We start from the raw sequence: 23,262 nt of genomic DNA, 5'->3' as shown, positions 1-23,262 counted from the left end.
TGTGAGAGAGAGAGAGAGAGAGAGAGAGAGACAGATGGAGAAAATGACAGAAAGAGTCTGTGTTTGTGGGACCCATTCCCCATAGAGTGATAGAGTCCCTGATCAGACCATGATTCTCTAAATACCCATAGATCCTATCTCTAAGAATCTTTTCCAACAGCTTTCCCACCACAGACGTATAGCTCACTGGTCTATAATTCCTCGGACTATCTCTTTTAACTTTTTTGAACACGGGGACAACATTCGCCTCCCTCCAATCCTCCGGTACCATTCCCATGGACAACGAAGACATAAACATCCTAGCCAGAGGCTCAGCAATCTCTTCCCTCGCCTCGTGGAGCAACCTGGAGAATATTCCGTCAGGCTCCGGGGATTTATCCATCCTAATGTATTTTAACAACTCCAACACCTCCTCTCCCTTAATATCAACATGCTCCAGAACATCAACCTCACTCATATTGTCCTCATCATCATCAAGTTCCCTCTCATTGGTGAATACCAAAGAGAAGTATTCATTGAGGACCTCGCTCACTTCCATAGCCTCCAGGCACATCTTCCCACCTTTATCTCTAATCAGTCCTACCTTCACTTTTGTCATCCATTTGTTCTTCACATAATTGAAGAATGCTTCGTGGTTTTCCTTTACCCTACTCGCCAACGCCTTCTCATGCCCCCTTCTTGCTCTCCTCAGCCCCTTCTTAAGCTCCTTTCTTTCTACCCTATATTTCTCAATAGACCCATCTGACCCTTGCTTCCTAAACCTCATGAATGCTACCTTCTTCCACCTGACTAGATTCTCCACTTCACTTGTCACCCATGGTTCCTTCACTCTACCATTCTTTATCTTCCTCACCGGGACAAATTTATCCCTAACATCCTGCATGAGATCTCTAAACATCGACCACATGTCCATAGTACATTTCCCTGCAAAAACATCATGCCAATTCACACCCGCAAGTTCTAACCTTATAGCCTCATAATTAGCACTTCCCTGATTAAAGATTTTCCTGTCCTCTCTGATTCTATTCTTTCCCATGTTAATTTTAAAGGCCAGGGAGCAGTGGTCACTGTCCCCCAGATGCTCACCCACTGAGAGATCTGTGACCTGACACTGTTCATTACCTAGTACTAGATCTAGTATGGCATTCCCCCTGGTCGGCCTGTCCACATACTGTGACAGGAATCCATCCTGGACGCACTTAACAAACTCTGCCCCGTCTAAACCACTGGAACTAATCAGGTGCCAATCAATATTAGAGAAGTTAGAGTCACCCATGATAACAACCCTGTTATTTTTGCACCTTTCCAAAATCTGCCTCCCAATCTGCTTCTCGGTATCTCTGCTGCTACCAGGGGGCCTATAGAATACTCCCAATAGAGTAACTGCTCCCTTCCTGTTCCTGACTTCAACCAATACTGACTCAAAAGAGGATCTGCTACATTACCCACCCTTTCTGTACCTGTAATAGTATCCCTGACCATTAATGTCACCCTGCCTCCCATTCCCGCCCCCTCCCCACCCCATTGCATTGAAAGCACTGAAATCCAGGAATATTGAGAATCCATTCCTGCCCTGGTGCCAGCCAAGTCTAGTAAAGACGACGACATCATAATTCAATGCATGTTTCCAAGCTCTCAGTTCATCACCTTTGTTCCTGATGCTTCTTGCATTGAAGTACACGCACTTTAGCCCTTCTACCTTACTACCTTTACACCCTTTATTCTGTTTCTCTTTCCTCAAAGCATGTTTATATGTTAGATCTGGCTTTACTCCATGCACTATACTTGCAGTTCTCGCATGACTTTTATCCTCCTCCACCTCACTATCTGCTCTAACACTCTGGTTCCCTCCCCTGAAACTCTAGTTTAACGTGGTCTGATGGAAAACTCTCCGCACTTACACAGAGATTTACCCGTACTTACTCCCTTACAGTATCCCTTTAAAACTCTAACAGAACTCTTACCCTAGAACTCTCCCTGATGGGTCACTGTTTGGTACCTGGCTAAAGGCCTCGCCTTCCCGACACAAACTTGTATTCATCATGATCTACTCTCCAGGCTGGAGACTTGTACTCATTCAACTTCCTCAAATCAGTTCCACTCTGGGTTAACACCATGTTGTCTGGCAGACTTCCTTTTTATTTTAGCACATACCAAGGACGAATAATGTTTAACTCTTTCCTGGCAGTTTGATATCACTCCACGTTTACTCTCTGCCCTCTAATCCACTTCCCTATGTACACAATCTTTTACTATTCTCTCCCTCACTCCTTGTATTACGGCGCTCTCTCACTACACTCCCTCCCTCCCTGAGATACAGACGCTCCCTCACCACCTCTCTCCAATGCACTACAGGCGCTCCCTCACCATTCTTCCTCCCTCACTGTGTTACAGACATCTCGCTCGCCACCCTCTACGTGTCCCAGTGGCCTCGGAGGTTGGAGGTCCCGAGTGGCTCCAACGTGACGCTGCACTGCGAAGTTCTGGGGCTGACGGAGCCCCGGGTGATAATCTACCCTTATTGGGTGATCGGCGGGACGGAGGAGGGGGAAGAAGAACGTGTCGTCTACCCGCCCCCACAGGAAACCCAGCGGGAAGACGCCCTACCTGAGAGTGAGATCGGCACGGGACTCTCCCTCCAAGTCCGGCACCTCCGCCCGAGCCACTCTAACACCTACCGCTGCCTGGCGTCCGTTCACCTTCCCGACCGGCGGCTGCTGCTCCGAGGGAACGGGACCGTGCTCCTGGTACGAGGTGAGTCTCCGATCCCACTGCCCTCTTTCCCCACTAGCTGCCCCCAGTTCCCGCTTTCCGATTCCATTTCTTGTTCAGCGTTTTTTTTGGTAATTTATTTTTATTGAATTTCATCATCAAACAAACAATTCCATAAGATGTATTTCAGATAATGTACATATATATGATACCATATTTGTCACAAATCTCCACATAATATTTATCTGAGGTATACACTTATAAAAAAGGAGAGGAAAGAAAGAACAATCGAAAGGAGAAAACTATGTACAGATTAGGGAGTGATCTTTTTTTTACAACATATTCATTGACTTGTGAGAATAAAATCAGGTGTTACGTAGTTAAACCGTTTTTTCCAGTATGAATAAAATTGTTCCAATTTATGATGAACCGATGCTGTTATCTTCTCCATTTTGTAAATGTCCATTGTAATTTCCATACATACATTTAAAGTTGGGCTCTCCTGTGATAACCATTTCCTGGTAAGGGTCTTTTTACCAGCCACCAGCAGTCTATTCATTAAATATTAATCTCTTTTCAACCATTCTTGAGGTATATACCCAAAATATATGGTCTTACTCTCTAAGGGTATTTCACATTTAAAGCTGTCTTGTAGGGCATTATGTATCCAAATCCAATAGTCTTTTATAACGGGGCATTCCCTGAAAATATGATAATTGTTTGCATTTTGATTTCTACAATTTCTCCAGCAAACAGGGGGGTTATTATCATAATGGGATTTCTGAGAGGGTGTAATAAAATATCTTATCAAGTTTTTCCACCTGAACTCCCTCCATTTCTGTGAACTGGTACACTTCCATTGATACCTCCATATTATTGCCCAGTCTTCCTCAGATATTATTATCCCTCCTTCCTTCTCCCATTTTGTATTAATGTATGAAATTGAATGTGTTTTAAAATTTAACAAACCCTTATACACACTTGAAATTATTCTACTACCGTTGTCTGAATTATATGCTTTTCTAAATAGCTCTGTCAGACATGTACTTGCCTTGGTTACATTTTTAACCGTCCTATTAACGTATTGTCGGATCTGTAAATACCGGTAAAAGTCTTGTTTTTCTAATAAGTGTTTCTCTTTGAGCATTTCAAATCTGAACAGTGTTCCTTCTTTCATTATATTGCAAATAGCTGTTATTCCTTCAGCTGTCCAGTCCTTAAATCTAGCACCAGTTTATTCGGCGTAAAATCCGAGTCATATGCACACCATTTAAGAATTGCAACCTCTCTCTCTAGTTTATATTCTTTTATAATAGTTTTCCATATTTTAAGAGTCCATTTCAGCATCAGGTTGTCATTATTATTTATGTAACTTTGTAGGCTATTATGAACCAAAATTGCCTGTATGGGGAAGGAAAGTATCCTCTCCTCAATGTTTTTCCATTGAGCGTCATATGATGGGTTTCACCAGCTTATCACAGCTCTCAACTCTGCTGCAAAATAATAATCTCTAAGAGAAGGTAGGACCCACCCCCCTTTTCCTTGGCTAATTGCGAAGTTTTGAGACGAACCCTAGGCCTTTTACCTTGCCATATATATCTTGATAGCATCTTGTTCCATTCATTGAACTGATCTTGGTTAATCTCTATTGTTAGGGTCTGAAAGAGATATAATAGTCTGGGCAGTATATTCATTTCAATAGATTCAATCCTTAAACTGAGACCACGAAAAGGAATTAGGTTCCATCTTGTTATATCTTCCTTAATTTTTATGTATAGGCTGATAATTGCATTCTGATAATTTTGCCGAATCTTTTGGCATAATGGTGCCCAAATATTTGACGGACCCTGTTTCCCATGCCCAAGGATATCTACTTTCAATTTCTCTTGGTGAGCTATAGTTATATGAAAGTAGTTGGGTTTTATCTATGTTGATCTTGTATCCTGATAATTGCCCATATTGTTCAAAGGATTGCATCAATTTAGGTAAAGAGTATGTTGGTTGCCCTAGATAGATCAAAATGTCATCGGCATAACAGGCCAATTTACGCTCTGTCCCTTTAATAGTAATTCCCCTGATATCTTCATTTTGTCTGATGTATTGAGCTAGTGGTTCCAGATATAATGCGAAGAGTAGCGGTGACTATGCACAAACCTGTCTAGTGCCCCTTTCTAGGGTAAAGCTATTAGATAAATATCCATTGATTTTAATCCTGGTAGTAGGATTGTCGTATAGTTTTAATAATTGTGTCATGTAGACCAAACCTATGTAAAACTCGGTAAAGAAAGTTCCAATTAACCGAATCAAGTGCCTTTTATGTCATTGTCCGGTCCGTGAAGTCCACATTCCAGTTCACGGTCCAGTCTGTGGATTCAGGACTCCGGGTATTCCAGCTGTCCCTTGTTTTGGTTGAGTTAATCATAGGCACCTGATTCCCACCTTGGGGCTTGGAATATAAGTAGCCTTGGGGACAACTGTGGGCTGCTGGTTTGTCTTGTCAAGATCCCCTGGGAGCAACCTGCTGGTGGAAGGCTTGAGCGGCCACTTGTCCTCTTTAGGCCGTGTTGGAGAACCATCGCTTCATGGACCCTTGCTGTCAGTAGTCGGAGCTGTCCTTGTGGTATGGATTCGGCTGTTTCCTGGGCCAGCTGACTGGCTGCCAGCCACTCCGAGCTAGGTTGGGATCCGGCTGTTTCCGTAGCCAGTTGAAGTTTCTGGCCGAACTGCTACTTGGATCAACCCCGATGCAGAGATGGAACTGTTTCTCATTCTTCGGTGTTTATCTCTTCTTGTCCTCGCCTCCATGGTGTAAGTCAGGCCGTTCTGCTGTTGCCCTGCGGTGGTATCTGTCTTGTCTTGTCTTGTCCTCGCCTCCGTGGGATAAGTCAGGCCGTTCTGCCGTTGCCCTGCGGGAGGGATCTGTCTTGTCTTGTCTTCACCTCCATGGGGTACAACAGGCCATTCTGCCGTTGCCCTGCGGGGGCCTGTCGTGCCTTGTCATGTCTTTGCCTCTGTTGGGTAAGTCCGGCCATTCTGCCGTTACCCGACGGATGGTCCTGTCCCACTTTGGTGTGGAGAAGAAGTTGAGTCCCAGCTTGTCTAAGTATAAGTCCCGGCTCTCTGTCCATGTACTGTCCTGTCTCATGTTGGTGTCGTGTTAAAGATGAGTTCCAGCTTTTCGATGAATAAGTCCCGGCTCTTTGTTGATGTACAGTTCCCAGTCTGTTTCCGAGCTCCAGCCTCCGAGTTATCAGCCTCTGTTTTCAAGAGCCAAGACCCCAGCCTCAAGCCTCTAGACTCCCAGCCACGTCCTGTCCTGTAGCCATGTCATGTCCTTGCCTAGTTCTGGGGTCCGAGCCCGAGGCAAGACCCAGGTCCTGGGTCCTTGTCCAGTCTCTGGCTCGGAGTCCAAGCCTAGGCTCCTAGTTCATAGTTCCTTGTCCGGGTTCCCTGTGACTAGTCCATGTCCTAGCCCAAATCTGCGTTCTTGTCCCTGCTCCTTGTCTGTATCCTGGGGAGGGACATGGGGAGAAGTGGGAGGGTTAGGCAGAGTTTGCCCGATTTTGGGCTGTGTTTGCGGAACGATAATGGTTTAAAATTTCGTTCTGTGTTCTTTCCTGATTCAGAAATAAGCATTCGGGTCTGTATTTGCAAACAAAGGGGACAACTGTACACGTGTTAAACTACAATAAATTTTTTTATTAGTGTTATATAAGGATGCAATGAAAAATGGAAAACGAAGGGTTAATGATGTCGCGAAAAACAAACACTTCTTCTCCACTGAACGAGCTGATCTGCAGATGGCGGAAGGATCACAGATCCCACAATCTTTCATCTCTCTCTCTCAATGGACGTACTTGTCTCTATCTTACCCAACTCTTATCACTATCACTGGTCGTAACGTAGTCTGATGGAAAATTCTCCCCACATACACAAAGATTAACCCGTATCGACACCCTTCAACATCCTTTAAAACTGGAACATAACTCTTACCCCAGAACTCTTCCTGATAGATGACTATTTGGTACCTGGACAAAGGCCTCACCTTCCCGACACAAACTTGCATTCATCATGATCTACTCTCCAGGCTGGAGACTTGTACTCATTCAACTTCCTCAAATCAGTTCCACTCCGGGTTAACACCATGTTGTCTCGCAGACTTCCTTTTTATTTTGGCACACACCATGGACGAATAATGTGTAACTCTTTTCTTACAATTTGATATCACTCCACGTTTAATCTCTGCCCCCTCCCATCCTCATCCTGTGTACAGACGGTCCTTCACTACTTTCTCCGTCCCTCCCTGTGTTACAGACGCTCCCTCACTTCACTCACTCCCTCCCTCCTTGTATTACAGACGCTCCCTATCTACTCTCTCTCCTTCATTCCATGTGTTACACACACTCTCTCACTATACTCACTCCCTCCTTGTATTACAGATCCTCCTCACAACTCTCTCTCTCCAGGGGTTACTGATGCCCGCCGCTTTCTCTCCTTCACTGTGTTACAGAAACTCCTTCATCCGTCTCTCTCTCCTTCCCTCCATGTGTTACAGACGCTCCCTCATCATTCTCCCTCTCTCACTGTGTTACAGACAGCTCCCTCTCCACCATCTACGTGTCCCAGTGGCCTCGGAGGTTGGAGGTCCCGAGTGGCTCCAACGTGACGCTGCACTGTGAAGTTCTGGGGCTGACGGAGCCCCGGGTGATAATCTACCCCTATTGGGTGATCAGCGGGATGGGGGAGGGAGAGGAGGAACGTGTCATCTACCCAGCCCCAGAGGAATCCCGGCAGGAAGCCACCCTACCTGAGAGTGAGATCGGCACGGGACTCTCCCTCCAACTCCGGCACCTCCGCCCGAGCCACTCCAACACCTACCGCTGCCTGGCATCCGTTCATCTTCCCGACCGGCAGCTGCTGCTCCGAGGGAACGGGACCGTGCTCCTGGTACGAGGTGAGTCTCCGGTCCCACTGTCCTCATTCCCCGTTAGCTGCCCCCAGATTCCCGCCTCATTCCTGGGATCGGATCCCATATTTGGTGCAGTTTTTTCATAGATACTGTCACGTACGCCGTGACGGGAATAAAGAACCAGCAGAAATAGAAAACACTTCGAAGTCCAGCATTGCTATTAACTAATAATATTTATTAATAACTACGCAATACACTAATATAAATGTAGGTAAATCAAACAGATTAGCAATGATTATATATAGGTAAGTAAATCAGTAAGTGTGGAAATATATGAAAATCAAGCTTTTTCAAGTCGGGGTAAGAAGTTACAATCTTACAATGATGAGTAAATTTCAGTTCAGTTCGTGGTATTGAGTTGAGTAGTGATGGAGAGAGGGGCAGAGATTTGAGTCTTCAGGTGAGCTAACGCCGTCGATCTTCTCGTTGTCCTCCGAAATCCTTTAAAATTCACCGACAGTGTCCACAACAAAGGGACAGGTTTCCTGTGGTGGAGCTGTTACCCAGGCAAGGGTGGACACATGGATAACTCCCCACCGGTCACTGCCTTTTCTTTTCAGTGCAAGAGCCACTGATTGAACTGCCTGCTTGATCCTCCAAAAGCCTACTTTTTCTGCGGGCACAACAAAGCTCATTCAATGTCCAAAACATGTGTCTGAGGTCTATATCATCATGACATCGATTGTCCATCACATAACGCCGCCTGTGGTCACCATAGCAACTTACGAGCTACTTGGTGCCATCTCCAAATCAGCAGAAATCCAAAAGTTCCTCGTGCCTTAAAGTGACCATCCAAAAGTTAGTTTTCTTCTCTCTCTCTCTCTCTTTCTTTCTCTCCCTCTCCTTCTTTCTCTTTTCAAAAGCACAGTTCATAGGGGGTAATTCAGGACCCCATTACAGCCCCTTTCTTCAGAAAAAACAATTTTGATGAAGGCGAAAATTTTTTTAGTCCAAATGTAAATTACAGATTTTAAAACATTACATGTCTGATCATCAGATGACAGAGGAAAAACGTGTTCAATTACCAACTTAACATCTAGATAAACAATCAGCTAGAATATTGTCAGTACTTTTCACATGTTTGATTTTAAGTCACATTCTTCCAATATCAGACTCCAATTTAACAACCTTCTATTCTTATCCTTCATCTTAGTTAGAAACACCAACGGATTATGGACCATGTAAATCACAAGTGGTCTCTAGGCACCAGAAAGATTTTGAGGTCTCTGAACATGGACCTTAAAATGTTGTACGGCCAGAATAAGTGCTAGTAATTCCTTTTCAACAGTTGAATAATTTTTCTGGTGCAAATTAAATTTCTTAGAGAAATAAGCTACTGGGTGTTCAATGTCATCCACACCCTTCTGTAACAGTACTGCCCCAGCAGCTTCGTCACTAGCGTCTGTTGCTATAGAAAATGGCTTGGAAAAATCAGGTGCTTTGAGCACAGGATGGTTTTCAGACGTTCAAATGCCCCCTGGCAAAGGTCATTCCATACAAATCTTTCACTCTTCCCTAGGAGTTTTGTTAGGGGGAGAGAAATGTCAGCAAAGTTCTTACAAAACTTACAATAAGACCCAACCATTCCTAAAAAACCTTCTCAAAGCTTTCTTACCTGTCGGAACAGGTACCTCAGCAATAGCTTGAACCTTGGCCTGCACAGGAGCCAGTTGGCCTTGGCCTACTACATAGCCAAGATATGTAACTGTGGCGTGGCCAAACTCGCTGTTAGCGAGGTTCACAGTAAGAGTGGCCTTGGAAAGTCTGTCAAACAGTTTTTCTACCGCTGCAGTATGCTCTTCCCACGTGCCATTGCAGACTTGTGCAAGAGCCACAGATCGATCTGCCTGATCGATCCTCCAATAACCCACTTTTTTTTTGCGTGCACAACTAAGCTCATTCAGTGTCCAGAACAGGTGTCTGAGGTCTATATCATCTGACCTCCTATTTATCTCACCGTACTGAGTACCAACTGTCATTCGAATAACTCCTCCTTCCTTTCTCTGTGTTAGAAATGCACAAGCAGGCGAATGTCCTTGAGAAGTATGAACACGCTATCGAAAAATCATAATATCGATTGTCCATCAAATAACGTCGCCTTCGGTCACCGTAGCAACTTGGGAACTTCTGGGTGCCATCTCCAACTCAGCAGAAATCCAAAAGTTCCTCATGCCTTAAAGTGACCGTAAAAGTTAGTCTTCGTTTCTCTCTCTCTTCCTTTCTCTCTCTCTTTTTCTTTCTCTTTTCAAAAGTACAGTTCATAGGGGGTAATTCAGGACCCCGACACAATACATTTCCGTCGAAGCGCTGGGGAAGATTCCATCTTTAACCCGATCTTGGGGAGTATATCAGTGTATCTATTTGTGTGTGTAACTCTGTACAAATTGTGCGAGTGGAGAATAGTGGAGTTGAGAGTGGGATGTGGAACTGGGACTTGGGTTGGGAGAGAGGGAGCAGGGAACGCCTGAGGACGAGAGGGAAATGTCATGGATATGGGATGAATGGGAGGAGGGACATGGGGAAAATAGGAGTGTTAGGCAGAGTTTGCCCGATTTGGGCCTGCGTTTGCGCAACGATAATTGTTTAAGAATTCGTTCCTTGCTCATTCCTGATACAGCAATAGGTAATCAGGTCTGTATTTGCAAACAAAGCTGACAATTGTGTTAAACTACAATAAATTGTTTTATTAGGGTTATATAAACATGCAATGCAAAAAGCCAAACGAAGGGTTAATGATGTCGCGAAAAACAAACACATCCCGTCCACTGAACGAGCTGATTTGCAGATGCCAGGAGGATTCGCAGATACCACACTCTTTCATCTCTCTCTCTTTCTCTCTCTCACTCGACGTCCTCATCTCTATCTTCCCCATCTTTTATCATTTTCCCTGGTCGTAACGTGTTCTGATGGAAAATTGTCCCCACTTGCACAAAGATTTACCCGTATCTACACCCTTCAATATCCCTTTAAAGCTCTAACATTACTCTTATCCCAGAACACTCCTTGATTTTCACTACCTGTATTTGGTACCTGGACAAAAGCCTCGCCTTCCCGACACAAACTTGTAATCATCACGATCTACTCTCCAGGCTGGAGACTTGTACTCATTCAACTTCCTCAAATCAGTTCCACTCCGGGTTAATACCATGTTGTCTGGCAGACTTCCTTTTTATTTAGCACATACCAAGGACGAATCATGTTTAACTCTTTCCTTACAGTTTGATATCACTCCACGTTTACTCTCTGCCCCTCCCAACCTCTACACTCGCTACTCTCTCCCTATCTCCATGTGTTACAAACGCTCCCTCACCATTCTCCCTCCCTCACTATGTTACAGACAGCTCCCTCGCCACCCTCTACGTGTCCCAGTGGCCTCGGAGGTTAGAGGTCCCTAGTGGTTCCAACGTGACGCTGCACTGCGAGGTTCTGGGGCTGACCGATCTCCGGGTGAAAATCTACCCCTTTTGGGTGGTCGGTGAGAAGGGGGAGGGAGAGGAGGAACGTGTCGTTTACCCGATCCCAGAGGGATCCCAGCAGCAAGATGCTCTCCCTGAGAGTGAGATCGGCACGGGACTCTCCCTCCAACTCCGGCACCTCCGCCCGAGCCACTCCAACACATACCGCTGTCTGGCGTCCGTTCGCCTTCCCGACGGGGAGCTGCTGTTCCGAGGGAACGGGACCGTGCTCCTGGTACGAGGTGAGTCTCCGGTTCCACTGCCCTCGTTTCCCCACCAGCTGTCCCCAGAATCCAGCATCATTCCTGCAGTCGGATCCCATATTCGGTGCAGTTTTTCCATAGATACATCTCCGTCGAAGCGCTGGGGAAGATTCCATCTGTAACCCGATCTTGGGGAGTATATCAGTGTATCTATTTGTGTGTGTAACTCTGTACAAATTGTGCGAGTGGAGTTGAGAGTGGGATGTGGAACTGGGACTTGGATTGGGAGAGAGGGAGCAGGGAACGCCTGAGGACGAGAGGAAAATGTCATGGATGCGAGGTGAATGGGAGGAGTGACATGGGGAAAATGGGAGTGTTAGGCAGAATTTGCCCGATTTGGGGCTGTGTTTGCGTAACGATAATCGTTTAAAAAATCCTTCCGTGTTCTTTCTTGATTCATGAGTAAGCATTCGGCTCTGTATTTACAAACAAAGGGGACAAGCGTGCACGTGTTAAACCGCAATAAGTTGCTTTATTAGAATTATATAACCATGCAATTCAAAAAGGAAAACGAAGGGTTAATGATATCGCGAAAAACAAACACATCCCGTCCACTGAACGAGCTGATCTGCAAATGCCGGATGGAAAGCGCTCTCTTCCCCAACTCTTACCATTATCACTGGTCCTAAAGTGGTCTGATGGAAAATTGTCCCCACTTGCACAAAGATTTACCCGTACCTACACCCTTCAGTATCGTTTTAAAACTCTAACATAACTCATACCCCAGAACTCTCCCTGCTGGGTCACTGTTTGGTACCTGGCCAAAGGCCTCGCCTTCCCGACACAAACTTGTATTCATCAAGATCTACTCTCCAGGCTGGAGACTTGTACTCATTCAACTTCCTCAAATCAGTTCCACTCCGGGTTAACACCATGTTGTCTGGCAGACTTGCTTTTTGTTTAGCACATACCAAGGACGAATCATGTTTAACTCTTTCCTTACAGTTTGATATCACTCCACGTTTAATCTCTGCCCCTCCATTCCTCTTTCCTGTGTACAGACGGTCCTTCACTACGTTCTGCCTCCCTCCCTGTATTACAGACCCTCCCTCACAACTGCCTCCATGTGTTACAGACGATTTCTCGCCATTCTCCCTCTCTCAATGTTAAAGAAACTCTCTCATCCACCTCTCTCTCTCTCTCCTTCCCTCTATATGTTACGGACGCTCCTTCACCATTCTCCCTCCCTTACTATGTTACAGACATCTCGCTCGCCACCCTCTACGTGACCCAGTGGCCTCAGAGGGTGGAGGTCCCGAGTGGTTCCAACGTGACGCTGCACTGCGAGGTTCTGGGACTGACCGATCCCCGGGTGAAAATCTACCCCTTTTGGGTGGTCGGTGAGAAGGGGGAGGGAGAGGAGGAACGTGTCGTTTACCCGCTCCCAGAGGGATCCCAGCAGCAAGATGCTCTCCCTGAGAGTGAGATCGACACGGGACTCTCCCTCCAACTCCGGCACCTCCGCCCGAGCCACTCCAACACATACCGCTGTCTGGCGTCCGTTCGCCTTCCCGACCGGCCGCTGCTGCTCCGAGGGAACGGAACCGTGCTCCTGGTACGGGGTGAGTCTCCGGTCCCACTGCCCTCGTTCCCCACCAGCTGTCCCCAGATTCCCGCATCATTCCTGCAATCGGATCCCATATTCGGTGCAGTTTTTCCATAGATACTTTTCCGTCGAAGCGCTGGGGAAGATTCCATCTTTAACCCGATCTTGGGGAGTATATCAGTGTATCTAGTTTTGTGTGTAACTCTTTACAAATTGTGCGAGTGGAGAATAGTGGAGTTGAGAGTGGGATGTGGAACTGGGACTTGGATTGGGAGAGAGGGAGCAGGGAACGCCTGAGGACGAGAGGGAAATGTCATGGATATGGGATGAATGGGAGGAGGGACATGGGGAAAATAGGAGTGTTAGGCAGAGTTTGCCCGATTTGGGGCTGCGTTTGCGCGACGATAATTGTTTAAGAATTCGTTCCTTGCTCATTCCTGATACAGCAATAGGTAATCAGGTCTGTATTTGCAAACAAAGGTGACAATTGTGCACGTGTTAAACTACAATAAATTGTTTTATTAGGGTTATATAAACATGCAATGCAAAAAGCCAAACGAAGGGTTAATGATGTCGCGAAAAACAAACACATCCCGTCCACTGAACGAGCTGATTTGCAGATGCCAGAAGGATTCGCAGATACCACACTCTTTCATCTCTCTCTCACTCGACGTCCTTATCTCTATCTTCCCCATCTTTTATCATTTTCCCTGGTCGTAACGTGGTCTGATGGAAAATTGTCCCCACTTGCACAAAGATTTACCCGTATCTACACCCTTCAATATCCCTTTAAAACTCTAACATTACTCTTATCCCAGAACTCTCCTTAATTTTCACTACCTGTATTTGGTACCTGGACAATGGCCTCGCCTTCCCGACACAAACTTGTATTCATCACGATCTACTCTCCAGGCTGGAGACTTGTACTCATTCAACTTCCTCAAATCAGTTCTACCCCGGGTTAACACCATGTTGTCTGGCAGCATTGCATTTTATTTTGGCACATATCAAGAACAAATCATGGTTATTTATCTCTCCACGTTTATCCTCTACCCCTCCCATCCGCTTCCTGTGTGCAGACGCTCCCTCACTACTCTCTCCCTCCTTGTGTAACAGACGCTCCCTCCTTCCACTTCCTCACTCTCTGTGTTGCAGACGCTCCCTCACTACTCTCTCTCCACTTCTCTCCATGTGTTACAGACGCTCGCTCACTTTTCTCCCTCTCTCACTGTGTTACAGACGGCTCCCTCGTCACCCTCTACGTGTCCCAGTGGCCTCGGAGGTTGGAGGTCCCGAGTGGCTCCAACGTGACGCTGCACTGCGAAGTTCTGGGGCTGACGGAGCCCCGGGTCATAATTGACCCCTATTGGGTGGTGGGCGGGACAGAGGACGAGGGAGAGGAACGTGTCCTCTACCCGCCCCCCGAGGGATCCCGGCAGCAAGATGCTCTCCCTGAGTGTGAGATCGGCACGGGACTCTCCCTCCAACTCCGGCACCTCCGCCCGAGCCACTCCAACACCTACCGCTGCCTGGCGTCCGTTCATCTTACCGACCGGCGGCTGCTGCTCCGAGGGAACGGGACCGTGCTCCTGGTACGAGGTGAGTCTCCGGTCCCACTGCCCTCGTTCCCCACTAGCTACCCGCGGATTCCGCATCACTCCTGGGACAATATCCCATATTCGGTGCAGTTTTTCCATAGATACTTTTCCGTCGAAGCGCTGGGGAAGATTCCATCTTTAACCCGATCTTGGGGAGTATATCAGTGTATCTATTTGTGTGTGTAACTGTACAAATTGTGCGAGTGGAGAATAGGGGAGTCGTGGGTGGGATGTGGAACTGGGACTTGGGTTGGGAGAGAGGGAGCAGGGAACGCCTGAGGACGAGACGGAAATGTCATGGATACGGGATGAATGGCAGGAGGGACATGGGGAAAATGGGAGTGTTAGGCAGAGTTTGCCCGATTTGGGGCTGTGTTTGCGCTACGATAATTGTCTAAAAATTCGTTCCGTATTCATTCCTGTTACAGCAATAGACATTCGGGTCTGTATTTGCAAACGAAGGAGACAACTGTACACGTGTTAATCTACAATAAATTATTTTACAGCATTAGAATTATATAACCATGCAATGCAAAAAAGAAAACCAAGGGTTAATGATGTCGCAATAAACACACTGAACGGGCTGATTTGCAGATTCCGGAAGACATCGCAGATCCCACAAACTTACATCTCTCTCTCTCTCTCAACGTACTTGTCTCTATCGTCCCCAACTCTTACCGTTATCACTGGTCGTAACGTGGTCTGATGGAAAATTGTCCCCTCTTGCAGAAAGATTTACCCGTACCTACACCCTTCAGTATCGTTTTAAAACTCTAACATAACTCATACCCCAGAACTCTCCCTGCTGGGTCACTGTTTGGTACCTGGCCAAAGGCCTCGCCTTCCTGACACAAACTTGTATTCATCATGATCTACTCTCCAGACTGGAAACTTGTACTCATTCAACTTTCTCAAATCAGTTCCACTCCGGGTTAACACCATGTTGTCTGGCAGACTTACTTTTTGTTTCGCACATACCAAGGACGAATCATGTTTAACTCTTTCCTTACAGTTTGATATCACTCCACGTTTAATGTCTGCCCCTCCATTCCTCTTTCCTGTGTACAGACGGTCCTTCACTATTTTCTCCCTCCCTCCCTATGTTACAGACACTCCCTCACTACACTTTCTACCTCCTTGCATTACAGACCCTCCCTCACAACAGTCTCCAGGTCTTACAGACGATTACTCGCCATTCTCCCTCCCTCACTGTGATAAAGAAACTCACTCATCCACTTCTCTCTCTCTCTCTCTCTCTCCTTCCCTCTATATGTTACGGATGCTCCCTCACGATTCTTCCTTACAATGTTACAGACATCTCGCTCGCCACCCTCTCCGTGTTCCAGTGGCCTCGGAGGTTGGAGGTCCCGAGTGGCTCCAACGTGACGTTGCACTGCGAAGTTCTGGGGCTGACGGAGCCCCGGGTGATAAACTACCCCTATTGGGTGGTCGGCGGTACAGAGGAGGAGGGAGAGGAGCGTGTCGTCTATCCGCCCCCCCCCCCCCCGAGGGATCCCAGCAGCAAAATGTTCTCCCTGAGAGTGAGATCGGCACGGGACTCTCCCTCCAACTCCGGCACCTCCGACCGAGCCACTCCAACACCTACCGCTGCCTGGCGTCCGTTCACCTTCCCGACCGCCAGCTGCTGCTCCGAGGGAACGGGACCATGCTCCTGGTACGAGGTGAGTCGCCGTTATCACCTTTCACTGTCACTTTCCTGATTCCTCCTGGGATTGGATCGCAGGTCCATTTCTGTTATTTCATATATAACCCCTCCCCCAGAACGCTTGGATTAGATCCCAGCCTGTAACCCACTCCCAGCAATGTTATTCTCTATATAAACCCCCGAATCCTCGGAATACATCCCATCTCTAGCTCGCCTCGGTGAACAGTCTCACTGTGAACTCCGATTTACTCTCAGGTTCTCCTCGGGAGCCACTGCCTTTTTACATCCTGCTCGTCCTGAAGGCGCTCGCTCTCCTAGTCCTGACCACCGTGTACCGGCTCCCAAAGAGCAACAGCGAACCAGCGCACCGAGCGCCCCCTGGCGGTCGTTCCGTAAAGTGCGGACTCTGAGGCGACAGGGACAGCGGAGAAAAAGCCCCATCACTGCTGGCGGACCCAGGACACTTCCTGAAGTACCTCCTCTTGCAGCCTGGACTGTGCCAGTAACCAGCTTTCTCCCACCGACATCTCACTGTCAGGAGAGACCAACAAATTTCCGACAGACCAAAGGACGTCCTTCATTGAGCCGATGATCTTCTAGTAGAACTTGATGCCCGTCTGTGTGTGACCTGGGAAATAGTCTGTTTCTCAGAGAATGCTTCTTTTCACAGCTGATGGGGATGAACCGGTACACGGACCCTTGCATCCGTCTCCACACCGCCCGAGCGAATCCGCGGTCTGCGAAGAGGTGGTGACCGTGTGTTACTGAGATCTGGCGATGCGGCGTTCTGCCGTTTGCTCAGCTATTCACCCCACGGCCGCTGTGCCGCAGTGTCTGCAGGAAGTGCCGCGCAGACCACTGCCCGATGGATTTGTGGAGAGAGGTGTAGGCTTAGAAGAATTCCCAATAGTGTGGCAATGTTTTCGTAGTTGAAAAATATCTTTATTAATAATTTTTTTAAAGAAAACAAGAACAAGCGGCCTTTCGTTCTTAAATTCATAGTGAATGCTTTCATTAGTGTTTGATTACATTCCTTAACACCAATAGGATCGTTGTCAATCATGTACACTACTACAGTAATTAAGGGGCTTCCTTACCCAACCCGGCCCCTCCCTCTCCAGTAGTGAAGGAACATTACACTGTGGCGCTTCAGCACCGAGCCCTGCGGTGCCTGAACCCGGCTTCAGCGCCTCCCTCAGCACGGTGTCTTGTCGCCATTCGGCAGCTCCCATCCACGGACATCTCGATGACCAATGAGGTCGGGCTGACCAAAGGTGCCTTTCACCGAGTTGATGATCTGCCAGCTGCACTTGATGTCTGTCTCCTTGTGTGTCCCTGCGAACAGCCCGGAGATGAGAGAGTCCTCTGTCACGCAGCTGCTCGGGATGAACAAAGAAACACGACTTCTCACCTCTCCACATCATTCAGTGCAGACCCTGCCGCCGCAAACACCTCCCGTCAGTCATTGCATTGGGTTTTTTTGCACCGTCTGTCTGATCCATCCATCTGATTGGCTATACATCTGTGATTGACAGCGGCTGGTTCATTCCCTGAGAAGTGAAGTTGCCGGCGAGCTCCTCACACACCGATCATCTGTCTCGCACACACACCAACCGAAATAACAGGATGAGGGACAGGATATCAAGGAAAGGAATGGGCACTCATTGAGGTGGATGGATGAAAAGAGAATTTTGGGGTTGGACTTTGAAACTGCATCTGTTTGGTGAAATGTAGTGTTGTCATGAAATGACAAAAAGGAGGCGATCCAGAAATATACTTTACTTGTCATAACAAAATGGAACCTAAATTGTACCAGAGTGCTTTGCGACATTATGCATATGAATACCGAGTCCCAAAGATGAAAAAGTTTTCTAAAGCGAGGACGAGGGAACCATAGCTGAGAAGAGGGCATTTATTAGAGGAAAAATTAGTGAAAAATTAGATAATTGGGAAGTTATAAAAACCAACAGAAGGCAGCAAAACTAAAAAATCATGGGGGCTGGGGAAGATGAAATATGAAGGCAAACTAACCAATAATATGCAAGAGGGTACAAAATGTTTCTCCTGATATGCGAGAGGCGGGAGTTAATATCAGACCGTTGGAAAATGTCACTGGAGAGTTAGTAATGGGGACAAAGATATGGTGGATGGATTAATTAGTATTTTCCATCAGTCTTCACTGTGGAAGACAATAACAGAATGCCAGAAATGCGAGAGTGTCAGGGGGCAGAAGTGAGTGAAGTTGCCATTACTAGGGAGAAGGTGTTTGGGGAACTGACGGGTCTGATAGTAGAAAGGTCACCTGGACCCAGATGGACTACCAGCACTCCAGGATTCTGAACGAGGTTGCTGAAGGGACTGTGGAGGATTTCAAGAATCACTACAATCTGGAATGCATCCTCCGGACTGGAAAAATATAGATGTCACTCCACTACTTAAGAAGGGAGAGAGGCAGAAGGAAAGTATGGGCCGTTTAACCTGCTTTAGTAGTTGGGAAGATGTTGGAGTCCATTACTAAGGAGGAGCTTCAGGGTACTTGAAACCACAAGACTAAATAGGCCAAAACCTGCATTACTTCCATCAGAGGAAATCTTGCCTACAAATCCATTGGAATTCCTTGAGGTGATAACTGGCAGGATAGGTAAAGAGGTGCCAATTCATATTGTTTATTTGGACTTTCAGAAGCCCTTTGACAAGGTTCTGCACATGAGACAGTTTAACAAGTTAAGGGCCCATGATATCACTGGAAGGATACTTGCATGGATAGAAGAATGGATACCTGGCAGGAAGGAAAGAGTGGGAATAAAGGGGGCCTATTGTGTTTGGCTGACTGTGTCTAAATTGCCAGCCTGGAGAATAGCATCATCCCACCTCAGAATACCCTCAGATAAAGATCCCGGGATCAGGATCAGTAACATTTTCCTTGACTAGCAATGCCAAACCCCCCACACATCATTCCTCTTCCCCTATCACGTCTGAAACATCGGAACCCTGGAACATTAAGCTGCCAGTGCTGCCCCTCCTGCAGCCAAGTTTCACTAATGGCTATAATGTCGTAATTCCATGTGTCAGTCCACGCCCTCAGTTCGTCAGCCTTCCCCACAATACTCCTTGCATTGAAATAGATACACCTCAGAAGATTATTACAACCACACACAACCCTTCAATTTGTGACATTGCATGAACCTTTAACATCATTTACTTTCATCCCCACTTCACTATCTGCTCTGGCACCCTGGTTCCCATCCCCCTGCAAATCTAGTTTAAACCCTCCCCAACAGCACTGTCAAACCTCCCTGCATGGATATTGGTCCCCTTGTAGTTCAGGTGTAACCCGTCTCTCTTGTACAGGTCCCACCTGCCCCAGAAGAGGTCCCAATGATCCTGAAATCTGAAACCCTGCCACCTACACCAGTTCCTCATCCACGTGTTCATCTGCCAGAGGCATCCCATTCTTGCCCTCACTGGCAGGTGGCACAGGTAGCAATCCTGAGATTACCACCCTCGAGGTCCTGCTTTTCAACTTCCTACCAAGCTCTCTATACTCACTCTCCAGGACCTCCTCACTCTTTCTTGCTATGTCATTGGTACCGATGTGTACCATGACATCTGGCTGATCACCCTCCCACTTCAAAATGCTGTGCACATGATCAGAGACATCCGATCTGCCTCCACACCCACTGCCGTTCCCACTCACATTCTTTAAGAATGCTTTTTGCACATTCTCTAAGAATTGAGTTTGCTGCAGTCAGGTCAACTCCAGTTTCAGCTTTACTGGTTGAAATGGGACAATTACCCTTGCAGTTGTGGAGGATGAAGTTGTTGTTGACATACTGGGCTAACTTAAGGGGGCAGAGGAATGATCACCCTGTTAAAAGTTTGCTGGAAGGCTGTTGGGAACATCACAAGAAGAGAGTTTTCAGTTTCCGTTGGCTGCGTTCTCATCAGGCTAGGAATATGGGTTTGTTGTATTATGTAATTTGTCCCACTGTATGTTTTTCGGTAACCCCATCATGGTTTTTCCCCAATGGCGTTAGTTGATTATAGGTTGAATGTTTTAATGAAATCCGAAGTTCCTGAAATGCCCGAGAGTCTGTGGGTTCATCAGTATTTTAGAGAGAATTATTGTGATATGTTAACCATTTTTACTGATGGATCAAAAGATAATATAACGGGAAATAACCGTGTGCTGTGTTTGTGCCTAAATTACAGGTAACAATGAAGAAATGCCTTACTAACTATATATCAGTGTATACTGCAGAACTGGTTGCCATCGTTCTAGGCTTACAGTGAGTGGAAGAAATCTGTCCTTACAAATTTATAATTATTTAAGATTCTTTTTCTGTTTAGGCTCGTTTTAAAGCAGTTTATTTTAGCAGTAGGTCAGATTTACTGCTGGAAGCTCTTCAAACTTTATTTCACCTTTAAAGTATTGATCTACATGTCTCTTCTTATGGGTTCCTGCACATAGAGGTGTTGAGGGGGATGAGTGAGTTGATTGTTTGACCAAAGGAGCTGTTAAAAGTTCATCTGTGGATATAGTCCGTCCATGAAGCAAATCGGAAGCTAAGGGGTTGGTGGGGGTAAGACAGGGGATGATGATAAGACTTGTGGGATAATGGGAATCAGGAGAGACACCTTTATAGAATACATGAAACTGTAGGACTGACGGGAGAAGGAGGTAAGACAAGAAGGGAAATAATTATATTGACTCGACTTAGAATTGGGCATACTCTACCATGCTTCATTATTCCTCATATCTTGTTGCAAAACATCACTCTGGGGTGTGTAGGTGTTGTCAACATTATGAAATAGTTGAACACATCTGCACTACAAGCTTTGGGGGTTGACAGTTCTCATTTAAATACTTTACTAAGTTATGGAAGTGATTTTAGTTCAATTCATAATATGGAAAAGAAAAAAGTTAAATGTGATTCTCCCTTCCTTTCGCTAAAATAGAGTGGAAGGTTGGTGTTAGCTTGCAGTGTTTTGAGAAAGTGCAAAAGAACCAGTCCACTATTTCAGAAAGTTAAGGGGGACAAGTCTACAGCCATAATGGTGAATAACATGTTTTTCTGGAGAAGGGGAGATCACTAGGCAGGTGCAGGTACCTAATGCATGAAAAGTACTAGAGTAAGGGATTTTCGAGGCGATATAAAAGGTGTAATTAGAGAGAGAAGGAGAAAGAAAAAAGTTTGTTGTCATTCTGTGGATCAGCTCATACAGTGGATGAAAAGTATTTCAGTAATGCTTCATTACATGTTTTATAGAACTAACAAATTGTTCTTCCTTCTTGCGTCGGACGGTATTCATTGCTGTTTCCTTGGCAATTGCCTCTTTTACGAGGTCGAGTTGCTAACTCGAAGCTCATCGCAGCACGGATAGAAAGGGTGGAGAGAGCCGGCCGAATTCGAACCAGATACCTTTTGGGGTTGAAGTTTGGTGCTGATGCCACGAAAGCACCGGCCGATGTTATACGTGTACAATGTCTCGTTTGTTTGCTAATGTCATTTGCTACATCAGAAAAGAACACAAGAGAGAGGGGGTGGTCAGGGAGGGTCAGAGAGAGGGAGAGGGGAGGAGCGGGGGCATTACGAAGCATGGCAACGAATGCGTAGGCAGAGACGGGGGGAAAGGGTATGAGGGAGAGTCTGAAAAGAGTAGGAGGGCGAAGGGAGAGGGGAAAGGAGCAGGAGGATAGAGGGCGAGGGGTTAGGGGGCAGGAGCACAGAGAGGGTGAAAAGGGTAGGAGGGCGAAGGGAAAGGGGGAAAGGGGCAGGAGGACAGAGGGCCAGGTAGAGTGAGAGGGGTCAGAGAGGAGTTCCGGGAAAAAGTGGCAGAGATAGGAAGGTCGAGAGGGAAGTTTTTGTTTTTTTTCATTTATTTCGAGATACGACACAGAAGCTGTCCAACGAGTCGCTCCGCACAGTAATACAACTATTTAACCATCGCCCAATTACCGGACCATTTATAATGACCTATTAATCTACATCTTTGGACTGTGGGAGGAACCCTGACTGCCTGGGGAAACTCACACTCTCATGGGAAGGACGTACAATTATCTCACAGACAACGTTGGAATTGAACTCTGAATTCCGACGCCACGAGCTGGCCGCTACGCTATGGCGATGCTTCGCCTTGTGAGGAGAACAGACATTGGCATCTTTCTTGGCCACAGGGTGTATGTGGTTCGACCAGGAGAAATGGTGATGTTCACTCCTGGGAACCTGAACCTCTCAACTATATGCACCTCAGCAGGGACAGGGACGTGTACTCTGCCCGCTTCCTAGAGTCAATGCCCATCTCCTTCGTCCCCATCTGTATCGGTGACTGGCCAGGGAGATCAGATGTTTACTGATGAATCACAGTAGTCATTTAGTAAGCTTGAGAGACCAGGCACAATAAAGGTCCTGGAGCTATACAGAGCAGAGAACTTCGGCCCAAATTATCCATGTCGACTGAGTTGTGTTCCTGGGTTGGTCCCGTTTCACTGCCTTGGGCCCACGTCCCTCTAAACCTTTCCTCATTATGTTCAAAAAAACGATGAGCTACACCCCCCCACCCCCCACCAGCCCTCTTCGCTCCAAAGAAAACACTCCCGTTCTGTCATACATAACTCAAAACCTCCAGTCCTGGTAACATCCTCATAAATCTTTCCTGCATCATCTCCAGATTAATAACATCCTTCCGATTGCTGGGTCAGCAGAACTCACACAATTCTCCCAGTACGGTCTCAGCAATGTCTTATACAACTGTAACATGACGTCCCACTTCCTGTACTCAGTTCCCTGACGCATGACGACTGGTGTGCCAAACACCTTCACCGCCCAGTTTATCAGTGAATTAAAATCTTATACCACTAGTCTCTGTCTGCAACGCTTAACAGTTCACACTTTAGACTTGGCCTTGTTTAAAACTTCAATTATCCAGCAGACTGTGGAACGATTTTAATTTCAAAAATAAACCTTATTCATAATAGAATACTGTACATATTATGCAAATTTCGTGTCATTCGGTTGATCCAGTAGTTTGCACCATGGCACCGTTACCACT

At 46.6% G+C, this 23,262-nt stretch overlaps 1 protein-coding gene across 1 annotated transcript in view; it reads left to right on the top strand.

The window, feature by feature from the left end:
* The window catches only part of LOC134350234 (uncharacterized), a 51,042-nt gene extending 30,539 nt beyond the window's left edge, over positions 1–20,503 (top strand). The window contains exons 3-8 of the mRNA XM_063055244.1: positions 2,395–2,754; positions 7,307–7,666; positions 12,602–12,961; positions 14,185–14,544; positions 15,858–16,225; positions 16,465–20,503. Coding sequence (XP_062911314.1) covers positions 2,395–2,754; positions 7,307–7,666; positions 12,602–12,961; positions 14,185–14,544; positions 15,858–16,225; positions 16,465–16,509 — 1,853 coding nt within the window. The 3' untranslated portion in view covers positions 16,510–20,503. The remainder of the gene's footprint in view (positions 1–2,394; positions 2,755–7,306; positions 7,667–12,601; positions 12,962–14,184; positions 14,545–15,857; positions 16,226–16,464) is intronic.
* The last annotated feature ends 2,759 nt before the right edge of the window (positions 20,504–23,262 follow it).

The sequence above is a fragment of the Mobula hypostoma genome, chromosome 8, assembly GCF_963921235.1.
Source record: "Mobula hypostoma chromosome 8, sMobHyp1.1, whole genome shotgun sequence".
NCBI lineage: Eukaryota > Metazoa > Chordata > Chondrichthyes > Myliobatiformes > Myliobatidae > Mobula > Mobula hypostoma.
The sequence above is the reverse complement of the archived record's forward strand: the minus strand, read 5'-3'. Positions and strand labels throughout refer to the sequence as shown.